Source organism: Leucopleurus acutus (genome assembly GCF_964270905.1).
Source record: "Leucopleurus acutus genome assembly, chromosome: 12".
Taxonomy (NCBI): Eukaryota; Metazoa; Chordata; class Mammalia; order Artiodactyla; family Delphinidae; genus Leucopleurus; species Leucopleurus acutus.
This window is the reverse complement of record NC_139154.1, coordinates 47667986-47680151: the sequence shown is the minus strand read 5'-3', so window position 1 is coordinate 47680151 and position 12166 is coordinate 47667986. Positions and strand designations below refer to the sequence as shown.

The following is a 12166-nucleotide window of genomic DNA, read 5'->3' as shown; positions in this document are numbered from 1 at the left end:
TGAGGCCTGGAGAATGAGTAGGAGTTACTCAGGTGGAGGGGAGAGAGGTCTAGAGAGGCAAGGGAAAGCCAGGTGCTTTGGGGAAACCACGAGCAGTTTAGGACGTGAGGTATGAAGCAGGGAGGGAATGGTAGAGATGAGGCTGACAGAGCAGCAGGGCCTGACAGAGCTAGGAGTCTAATGCTTTATCCTTGAAGGCAAAGGAGGGTCACTAAGACGTTAGGGGGAAGAGTAGAATTACTGGTCCACGCAGGGTAGAAAGGTCCTTCTGCAGCTGGTGAAAAGGATTAGGGAGGGGCAAGGCTGGAACAGGGCAAATATACTGGCTCGCTCCTGCCTTTCTCGAATGGAGGTGCAGCAATGGAAGATGCAATTAAGTACAATCAGATCTGGATAAGGCAGCCATGTGACATGCCACATACCACACTCTTTCAAGCCTCCTTCCCTTCTGCCTCCACTCGACTACAGACCCTCCCCAAGGAGTCAACAGAGGAAGGAAGAGATTCCAGACTGCTCTGGGTCATCCTCAAGGAGCAGAACTGGCCAGGAGGTGATAAACAGGAGAACAAAGGCGATCACCCATCATCAGAGGGTGAGTCATTCCCACCTTCCCTGTGGAGTCGGTGATCCCCACACTGTAACTGAGGGAATTAGTCACCTCAGGATCTGTTTAGCTACCCCAGAGATTTTAAATTTTCCATTATGGGACAAGAATTGAATATCTCCTTCAGAACAGAAGGCCTGTTCTATCTCTTCTTTAACAGGTGGTCAGTGAAGAACCATCTTGGTCACCAGGATGATAACTAATTGTACCTCTCAATTTCTCTACTTTCAGTCAAATTTTTATTTACTTTTTTCTAGTTATATGCTTTTCTTTGCAAAAACTTTTCCTCATTGTGAAAGTAATATTTGCTCATTGTAGAAAACACAGAAAGTACAGTAAAGGATAAAGAAGGAGACATAGGAGAAGGGGGAAGAAAAACTACCCATAATTCCACCTCCCAAAGGCAATTTCTGTTGACATACTGGCCTGTTCCTTTCCGGTGTTCCTTACATAATTGAGATGCAACTATACCTACAATTTTATATCCCACTTTTCTCCTTTACTATTACAACTTAAGAATTTTCCATGCCAATCAAGTTTTATTAATATAATTTTAATGGTGCATAGTTTTATATTATAATTTACCCTATAGGAAATATTTATGTTTACCATATACCATAATGTTTTACCATTTCCCTACAGTATATACATTTACAAATGTATAAATACATTTATATTGTTTTGATAATCTTCAATATTATAAAATAATGGTGGGAAGAATTACATTTAAAACTTTGGGGGTATTTTGTTTATTTCCTTAAGGTAGGTTCTCAGAAGTGAAGTGCAAAGGCTCTCCACAAAGCAATTTACAGTTCACACCCCACTGGCCGTGTGCAAGTGCCCGCATCCCCACCCCGTCAGCTCTCAGCACTGTGCAGGGCAGGCCCAGCCCTTGGGCAGGGAGCTGTCGGGAGCCACACCGCACTCCTCCTGAGCAGGATTAAAGTTTAATTTAGAAATTCCTGACTTGAATATTACCCCAAAGAGCCTATGGAAGGTTCTGAAGGCATAGTCTCAGCTCAAGTGCAATTAGCTGGGGTGGTCCCAGCCTGAGCCACTGCTCCGGGCCCTGGACCCTTCTAGGGATGACTGTGAGTGCCGAGTGGGGAAAGGGACACTCAGCAATTCTTCCTACAAAGTCATGATGATTTATGCCACCGTGCTCCAAACGAAACCAGCCCACTACTTCAAGTGTGACCAGCCCTGGACACCGGGGAGGCCATTCGTCAACGTGGCTTGGCACAGAAGCGCAATAGAAAAGCTCCTTGTTGGATGGTGACAATCTGAGAAAGGGTGAACACTCACAGAGAAGGAGGGTCTCCAGAACTGCTCTGGATTTGGAATGACAATGAATGAGTACCAGGCTTTGCTGGGACGGAGGCACCCAGGAGCCCCATGACCCTGAGTGCCTGGGTGTCTGCTCTGACCGTGTCCGGTGACCTCTTTCTTCCTAGAGCTTTGCAATGAGCCCCTGTCACTGAAACAGAATTTCCCAAACTTACTTGGCCATAGAACAGTTTTTATACTTATTTATACTTATAACACAGCAGGAGCACATGAGTTATAAATGTGAGAGCCCTACCATATGAATTCTTATGTGAATTTCATTCAAAAGGCAGATTATTACATAAAAATAATCATGTAAATAGACTCTATTTTTCCTACATAACACATCTTGAAAGGAAAAAAATATCACTGGTATCACTTTTTTTGTTGGTCTTGTGAAACCACCACCAATATTTCACCTAGCTGAACACAGTTTACAAAACTCTGAACAAAAGTAACTAGGCCGTGTCTTTTTCTTTGTGACCTGAAGGAACTTACTAGCACCACACTCTAACCAACTGAGCTAACCAGCCACTCGATGTGGCCTGAAAGACCTTAAATCTGAGCTGATTTTATAGACAAATATATATATATATAATAATTATAATCCGTCACCTGACTGTTTTAATTTACAGTGTTCTGCTTGTACACGCAGTTGAATTGTATTCTCCGATTTTATTTCCTCTTGTTGAAAACATTTGCCCCTGCTCTTTGCTAATGCTCTTAGGGAACTGACGCCTGGAGGAACGAGCGATGCAGCATACATGCAGCTCACACATCAGCCCTCCCTTCACCTCCGCTCTGTCCCAAGACCACCACAGGGCGCTTCACGTTCGTGATGCCACTTAGGAGTGGCTGGCAGTGCTGTTGATGAATTTACAGAACTAATCACGGTCTCCTGCCTCTTGCAGTTCTGCGTCTACAGCAGGCAATTACATGAATTCTGTTACTCATTATTTGTTTGCAACACCTTCTGCTCGTGATAATTTTAGTACCGGTGACTCTATTGTTAATTATCACAGGTTTTAGTCTCAATATATAGCTGTCCTTGATTGTCATACATTGAGTATAGTTTCATATTAAAAAATTGTAATCTGAAGCGAGAGAGTGGCATGGACATATATACACTACCAAATGTAAAATAGATTGCTGGGGGGAGCAGCTGCATTATATAGGGAGATCAGCTCGGTGCTTTGTGACCTCCTAGAGGGGTGGGATAGAGAGGGTGGGAGGGAGGGAGACGCAAGAGGGAGGAGATGTGGGGATGTATGTATACATATAGCTGATTCACTTTGTTATACAGCAGAAACTAACACACCATTGTAAAGCAGTTGTACTCCAATAAAGATGTTAAATGAAATGAAGTTTAGATATTTTTAATACCAAAAAAATTGTAATCGATCTTGTTAAATGCTTGTGCTTATTATTCAATTATCCAAAGGAATTTGGCAAAGCTGTACTCCGTGTTCCCAAGACTAACGGCAAAACGTCATGGTTAGTTTGGGGGAATAATTTATAAAGATTACAATCTAACCTGCCACAAAAATCCTTCAATGCTGCACGTACTCCAGGTGTTGATCGCACCTCCCTTTCCCCCTCTTTTTCCTGGGGCAGTAGGAGCAAGGAAGCTGCTTTCTGGAGCCGTCTCCTACCCTGGGCTGACGCCGCCGGTTGCCAGTACCGCCCCAGCAGAATGGAAATTTAGAAGAGCCTTTCCCTCTGGCCTTCTCAGATGATTCTAAAGACCCCACTGAGCCTCTTTATCACCGATCTCAACCCCGTGGGATGGGAGGGAACCCCTGGATTGCATTTGGAACTGCAGACTCTCCATCCCACACTCTTGCTTACCCTTTTCTTCCCTGTTGCTCACTCTTTTATACTATTTATACTATTTATGTAGCTTGCTTTCTCGCTCAAAAGATTGTAAATTCCTTAAGGACAGAAATTGTATCTTATTTATTTGTATGCTTTGCACCCTGTAAGTTCACAATACTTGTTAAATAAGTAACTTGTATTGAACTTTTTGTGATGAATATTCTGATATTAAAGTTGAACTAAACCATTTCACAATTTTAAATGAGCAGGTAAGACCTAAAAATAAAAACCGTTTGCTTCCTGCGTCAAGAACTAAGTGTTTCTAGCAGTTTTATTTTGGGGTGGTGGGCAGCAGTGGTAAAATTGTCATTCATTGCTAGTGTGACCTTGCTAGCGGTAAGCACTTGAAAAGTGCATCTTCTTATTTTTACTTCTTATGCTTCACCTATCAAACCATATCTATGTGTATTGGATCCTTTGTATTTTTGTGGTTTGCAAAAATTTTAGTTCCATATTTTAGAACTGACACAGTGCTATGAACTAGTGTTAGGAATTGAGCTGCATGCCGTTATCTTTTTGACAAAAATCGACACTATTTAACTTTACTATCTAGTGAATACAGCTCAGAAGCACTATGATAAAGTTCAGTCTACTAAAATATTCCACATATTGCAATATGGGCAATCCCTGATTTGATTACCTTTTCCCAGCTAAAGGGTGGAGTGTGGTACAGTGTACTCAACTCTAACACAGGAAGGAACTGTTACACAGAGGAACTGCACACACTTTCCCACTCTGAGAATCTCCATCTGCCTGCCTCCTGCATACCCACACCCCACTGTTAGTCCCTCCAGACAGAGGGAGCCAGGAAAGCCAGGTCTCCCAGGCTACCTGCCTCTCTGCCGCTCACCTCCCTAGTCTTACCCCCTAACCTCTATAATCTCCCCATGTCCCAGAATTTTTTGGCTTCGTTCAAGCATTTGAACATTGGATTAAGAACATGAGGTTCCACTCCTACAGCTCAATAGCAAAAAAGTACTCAGTTAGAAAATGGGCAAAGGACCTGAAGAGCCATTTCTCCAAAGAAGATATGCAGATGGCCAACAGGCACATGAAAAGATGCTCATGACTAATCATCAGGGAAATGCAAATCAAAACCACAATGAGATATCATCTCACACCTATTAGCATGGCTGTTTATCAAAAAACAAAGGACGGCAAGTGTTGGCAAGGATGTGGAGAAAAGAGAATCCTTCCGTGCTGCTGGTGGGAATGCAAATTGGTGCAGCCGCTAAGGAAACAATATGGAGGTTCCTCAAAAAATTAAAAATAGAACTACCATTTGATCCAGTAATCCCACTTCTGGGTATATACCCAAAAAAATTGATCTCGAAGAGCTATCTGCACTCCCACATTCACTGTAGCATTATTCCCAATAGCCAAGGTAGAGAAACAACCTAAATGTCCGATGAAGGACTAATGGATTTTTAAAAAGTGGTATATATACAGTGGCATATTATTCAGCCTTTAAAAGAAAAAGGAAATCCTGCCATTTGTAGCAACATAAATGGACATGCAGGACGTTATGTTAAGTGAAATAAGCCAGACACAGAAAGACAAATATTGCATGATCTCATGATTTTAGGACCTAAAATCATCAAACTCCTAGAAGCAGAGAGTAGAATTTGCTAGGAGGGACTGCCAGGGGCTGGAGGAGGGGATGATGAGGAGGTACTGGTCAAAGGGTGCAAAGTTTCAGTTATGTAAGATGAATACATTCTGGAAATGTACAACAGAGGGCTTATGGTTAACAATACTGTACTGTATATTTAAAAATTTGCTAAGAGGGTAGATCTTATATTAAAGGTCTTTAGCACAAAAGGAAAAACAAAACAAAAGAACAACAAAAAAGAACATGAGTTTCCATTATTCCACTGTTTGAGGCCAACAGTATGTACTTTTGTCATATAAATGATCGTAGAATCAAGATAACTTGAGAAAGCTTAACAACAGCCATTTTCATCAAAAGTGTAATGTGTACAGCCCGCAGAAGCAGTGCGGCTTTCTTACAGACTTCTACTGTCCTTTGTCGAACGCTCAGCTCCGTGACATTAATATAAGAAAGGCTCAAGAAAATTCTCAACTGGAAAAATATTTGTAATCTAATAGGGTTTGGGGGCGGGGGTTGCTTTTGTTCAGGCCTTGTCTTGTGGCTTTCGGGATCCTAGTTCCTGACCAGGGACTGAACCCAAGGCCATGGCAGTGAGAGCGCCGAGTCCTAACCACTGGACAGCCAGGGAATTCGCTAACAGGGTTTTTTAATTTAACCTCGTTATATAAAGCTACAAGAGGAGTTAAGACCTGAAATTCTACCAAAGGCTGTGTGGAAATGCTTTAATCTAACACGTTTTTCTAGAGAAAGACTGAAATGAATAGAACATGAACATGCTTGAATATTAAGACACAATTACATTACATCATCTGAATATAATTAGGGATTTTTTTTTTTTTTAACTGATGTTGAAATACAGAATCCTAGGTTTGGAAAGAACTTTACAAACCAGAAAAATCTAACCTCCTTCCCACGGCAGGAATCCTTCTTCTACACTGAAGACAGACATAGTCATTCAGTCTGTGAATAGTTTATGAGATAAGGGACTCTTTGTTTTGTGGGCTGACCCTTTTCTGTATTAGACAGTTCTAAGTCTGAGGAGGTTCTTTCTGATGGTGAGTCAGAACCTGCCTTACTGCTACGTTCAACCATCAGTCAGGGGGCTGTTTGGCATGTTGGGAAGGATACAGGCTACTGAGACACAAAGAACTGGGTTTCAATCCAGGGCTTACCACTTACCAGATAAGCAGCCTTGTCTCTGAGCCTCAGTTTCCTCGTGTATAAAATGCCATTAGTGATTTCTCCCCTTCACGTGACTGTGAGGGTTAGAGATACTGTGTATTAAGTGTCTGGGATACAGTAGACACCCATTGGGCGGTGGCTCTCCTAGCACTGGCCGTGTGACACAGCTAGCTACCTGACCCTAGGGCCATTTTCCCTTCACCCCGCGAATATACACAATTCTCTCAACGGTCCCTCACGTGCCATGGTTTCCAGACCCCTTCAGCATCTTGGCAGTTTTCCACTGGTTTATTAAAGAAAGCATTCCTCCACGTGTATCCTGTAAATGAGCTCCTTCAAAGACGAGCATTTAAAAGAGAGCAGATAACAAGTAGGTACTGGTTGAATGGACTAGCTCTAGAATATCATGGGTGGTTGCTAAGGAAGAGACATTCACAGGTGCTCTCCGCCTGCTGAGCCGCCCAGACGCAAGTCACACCTGCACGTCCTGCTCCAGCTTGATCTTGATCGTGTTGTACTCTTCGCAGTCCCAGATCCTCTGTTTGTTGAGCTGCTTCTCGTGGTCCTCCACTTTCTTGATGCGGTTCATAAGATACTCCAGCTGAAGGCACAGGGAGACAAGGGGAAGGGCAGGTCCCGTCTCTGTTCCGACTGTGGAGGGAGTGTGTCTGCCCTCAGAACCCCTGTGCCCCAAGGCTTTGAACTCCCAGGTTATGGCTTGTATTGCCTAATGGGGTTCTACTCCAGAAACTCTAAGAGGAAAGCAGACCCTGCAGTCAGACATTTGTATTTCTAAAAAAAAAAAAAAAAAAATACCCAGTGGATCTTGGTCATATTATTTCTTTGTTCTTTACGTCTCTGAAATAAAGCGAAAACCCCACACCCTTTAAAATGTGTCTTAAAACATCATCGTGGGCGGCAAATAGCCATGGTTGGGGGAGATACCCAGGAAATAAAGTAGAGAGTGGGAGGACTGTGGAAACCACAGCGGGCTGCACGGGTGGTACTGACCACCACCACGAGAGGGCGCCATCCGCAGTCCCCGCTGGTTAACTAACTGGCAGGTGCAGTCAGGGATGTTGGCCACGGCACTCCTCCCCAAGGTCCAAAAAGGCTAGCAAATTCAGCCCCAAGAGGAGTCACCCCAGACCCCACGGACCACCCTTGACACCCCTGCCCCTCCCCCATCGGCCGCCCCTTGACCTCTTTGGCACTGTGAGCCTGCAGGGCCTGCTCCCATTTCTTCTTATTGCTGGTCAGCAGCTCCTGTCGCTCCACCTCAAACGCTTTCTGCGACACAGAAGGAAAGGGCTCTTGTGTCTGTTTTAATTAGGCAGGTCCCACAGCATCAAAGAAATCTCAGACAACAGCACCAGTGCCACATTGCCACCCACAAAGTCAAATCGACTTGCCAAGTTTCATGCAACCAAAAGACTGTGGAATGTGTTGCGTGGAAAGTGTTACGAAATCTATGCTTCACGCAGACTGTGAGAGGAAATGTGCCAGCTGCCCTGTGTCAACTGGAGAAGCGAGGCAGGAAGCCAGCGCCTTGCAGTCACAGGGCCAACCCTGGCATGTCTTCAGCCGGGACTCGGGTTCGAGCATTGCTATGGCTGGGGTTCCCATGAAGCAAAGGCAGCATGGAGCTCACAGAACAGGGGATGGGGTAGACTCAGGAATGCAGAAATGAGTCTGTAATAATCCAAAGAGACAGGCCCCCACCTCTGGGCTCTCTTCCATTTTGGAAAGGTCTGTCTCGATCTCAGTCCTTAACATTTCATGCGAATCCAGAATATTGGATCCTGGATCCTGTTTGGCACGCCCCTTTCCTCTCCCTCCATCCCTGACTGTCATAAACACATCAAATAAATGGCTCACAAATGCCTGTTGCTTCTGGAGCACTAATCTCCCTCCTCCACGCCTCTTACCCCTCTTTTATTTTCTTTCCAAGTGCTTATCACACCTGTCAACTTATATACTTAGTAATTTATCTCTATTGTCTAGCTGTCTCCTGCTAGAATACAGGCTTCATCCGGGACTTCGTCCGTGGTTGTATCTCCAGCCCCTGGCACAGTGCTTGCCATTTAGTAGACACTTGCATATTTGTTGGAGGAGTGAACGTATCAATAAGTAAGTGAATGAAACGCTAGAGTAGAGACAGCAATGAGAGGACCAAGACATCTGGGGGCCCTCCCTGGGTGGTTAGGCCACAGGCAGCCACCTCCCAGGGGACTCCTCCCAGGGGCCTCCCAGGGGCAGAGGGCAGCTCTCTCGCATGCCATCACCTCACCTCGATGTATTGGAGCTCCTGGCGAAAGGTTTTCATCACATTTTTCACCTGTTCTTCCATCCTCTCCAGGAGCAGGCAGATGTCACCCGACTGTTTCTTCAAATCCTTCACGTACTGATCATGCTTTGTTTCTAACTCCTAGAGAAGAACACGTCAAAGGTTGGTCATCAACTGAGACAGAAGCCAGAAGTTGCCAGCCACGCCTCACCCCCGGGGCGGTGGCGGGGGGGGGGGGGACTCCTCCCATCAGCATCACGCACTAGGAATTATAACTGCACAACGGGAAGGTGCTCGGGAGAGGCTGGGGTGTCTGGAGGCCATGGGCTCAGCTCAGGGCAAAGCCTCAACGAGCAGCACAGGATCAGACCCCTCAATGACTACTTGCTGCAAATCTCCCTGCAGCCTCCCAGAAAGCCCAGGGTGCTCCAGCTAAGCAATGAATAATATCCTGTGACAAGCCATAATGGAAAAGAACATGAAAGAGAATGTATATATATATGTATAAGTGAGTCACTTTGCTGTACAGCAGTAATTAACACAACATTGTAATTCAACCATACTTCAATAAAAAATAAATTTTAAAAAAGTGTATTGCCTGAGCTATATCGCATTCTGGGTAACGAAGTAAAGCCTCGGCCTTTCTCCATTCAGGAGAAGCTAACATCCCCCAGCTCCACCCCCGGCAGCCAGGACCCAGGGCCAGGCTCTTGCCTGCTGTAACTCGCTGATCAGCTTGTTCTTATCTTCTACCAGCCCAGCGCAGTGCACCTGCTGGGCGTTGAGCATTTCCCACAGCTCCTGGGGGATCCTCTTCTGTTTGCCCTCCTCCCACTTCATGGCGATCTCATCAAATTTGTCCTGACTGGTCTTGACCTCATTCTCCAGCTTTTCAAGTCTGCAAATACAAACAGCCCAGCTCCTGAGGCTGCCTTCCAAGAAAGCAGGCTGGTTCTCTAGGGTCTGTAAAACAGGCCCAGGTACCCAGCTCTGCCTGAAAACCAAACCGGGCTCTGAGAAATCTTCTTTTAGTTTAATGCTTGACTCCAAGTAACTGAGACCAAATAAACAAAGTGACACATAACAAAAACGGATCAACATTAAGGCTGTACACACACACACACACACACACACACACAGAGATCAAGAGTCAATTTGTCACATACTTCTAAGATGGTGACACACAGCAGTTAGCCACTTGGTCACAAGTCCCATAGCTTGTGTTCAAATACTGATTTTGCTACTTGGCTCTCAACTTTAGAGAAATTGCTTAACTTCTGCAGGCCCCATTTTTCTCATCTGTAGAATAGAGAGGATGAAAGGATCAACTGTTGACAAAAAATGCACAACGTGAGAGTTGCGAGTTAAGTTTTATTGGGGGCAAAATGAGGACTGCAGCCCGGAAGACAGAGTTTCAGATAACTGAGAAATTGCTCCTGGGAGGCGCTGGGAGGAGCCTGGATAAATAGGAGTTTTGCAGGCAGTTGGGAACGTCAAAAGATTGTTGTTAAAGGAAACCAGATATCTCAAGTTAAGGAATTTAGCGCTTTTCTATGTATGGGAAGATGCAAGAGCCTGGGCTCACTCAAATCATTCCTTTGATACGCATCTCAGCTATCTGGGGCCAGCATCGTGACACATCCTGAGTTTCCTCAGGGCTCACTGCAGGGAGTGGCTGCAGTCTGATGGCTGCTAGATGACAGGTATTCTTTTCAACCCTGAGTCTCCTCAGGGCTCACTGGCTCACGCTGGAGGGCTGCAATCGTTGATGACTGTGACATCCTTTGTTTATTAATATGGCAGGAAATATTCCATTTATAAATATTCCATTCCATTTATAAATATTCCACTTATCACTACCTTCCTATGGCTGTTGTCAGGATTAAATAAAATTATTCCCAGCACAGTAGTCACTTAACAAATGGCACTTATTATTTTTTACTATTGACATGACCTCAACTGTCTGGCCATTCCTCTCCCAAATTACCAATAAATGACCAGTGGAACATACAAAAAGGAAAACTCCACCATTAGTAATGGAAAATAGAGGTGATCTCCCAGAATTCCAGAAATTCCAAAGAAACCATGTGATGGAGAACACTGAGGACGGGGCTGGATAGAAAGAGGTATTAGGGCTGAGAGGTGAGGCCCCTTCTGAGAACAGGGGCTAGGACATATGCCTGTGACCTTCTCCCAAATTTAACAGACTGTCCTTCTATGAGACTGTCTCCAAACGAGGGTTCAAACTCCCTTAAGGACAAGAATCACAACATAATTATCTTATGATCCCCTTCTCCTTCCCACCTTCCAAGCTAGGGTACATAGTACATCTTATAATTCAATTAACTTTTTTTTTCTAAAAAATGAGAAACAGCTGTCAGATTATCTTTCCAGAACCCACATTTATCTTGTAACTCTGCCACTAGCGACCTTCCTTTTTCCTCAGAGGACCTTCCATTTTTCCTCAGGAGAAGCCTAACTCCTCAACGGGACCCTCAGGGACTTTCTGCAGCTGTCCCCGCCAATTCAGTCCCTGGTACAAGCCATGACAGGCAGTGGGAAGTTTCAAGAATAAATTATATCTTGGTGACACTGGCAAAGTTGCTGGTGGGGAGAACGACTTATGTTAAACACCGAAAGTATTGTTGTTAAAATTGTACTGTGTTAAAATTGTATTGTGGGGACTTCTCTGATGGTGCAGTGGTTAAGAATCCACCTGCCAATGCAGGGGACACGGGTTCGAGCCCTGGTCTGGGAAGATCCCACATGCTGTGGAGCAACTAAGCCCATGCACCACAACTACTGAGCCCTCACGCCACAACTACTGAAGCCCATGCGCCTAGAGCCCGCGCTTCACGACAAGAGAAGCCACCTCAGTGAGAAGCCTGCGCACGGCAACAAAGACCCAAGGCAGCCAAAAATACATAAATAAAAATCAATCAATCAAAAAAAAATTGTACTGTGTATGTACCTACTGAGATGAGCAAAATGGCCCCGTGGGCTGTTCCTGTAATTGGACTATAGGTAGGAAATTAATTAAAGAACAAGCCAAAGGAAGAGATTACATGAGAACCTCTGTTCCTGCTGCTATCGGTCTTCTGTGGGCAAACGAAACTTAGAAGCTGACTCCTAAGCAGCTTACGCCTGCCTCCATCGGGCAAGCTGAGCCCTGGAAGATGGGTGCGCCCACAGCCTGCCTGCCAAGGCCTGGAGCTGAGGGTCGGCCGCGGGACCCCATTGTCCCTCTGACCCTCTGTCCTTCCAGGCACGGAGTCTACAC

The 12166-nt window shown here is 45.0% G+C and overlaps 1 protein-coding gene across 2 annotated transcripts in view; it reads right to left on the bottom strand.

Annotated features, from left to right (window-relative positions):
• Positions 1-12166, bottom strand: part of DRC1 (dynein regulatory complex subunit 1) — a gene marked incomplete at both ends in the record, with an annotated part of 45714 nt that overhangs the window by 17908 nt on the left and 15640 nt on the right. For both annotated transcript variants that reach the window (XM_082852172.1, XM_082852173.1), the window contains 4 exons: positions 7078-7200; positions 7803-7889; positions 8890-9027; positions 9601-9784. In XM_082852172.1, coding sequence (XP_082708298.1) covers positions 7078-7200; positions 7803-7889; positions 8890-9027; positions 9601-9784 — 532 coding nt within the window. The remainder of the gene's footprint in view (positions 1-7077; positions 7201-7802; positions 7890-8889; positions 9028-9600; positions 9785-12166) is intronic.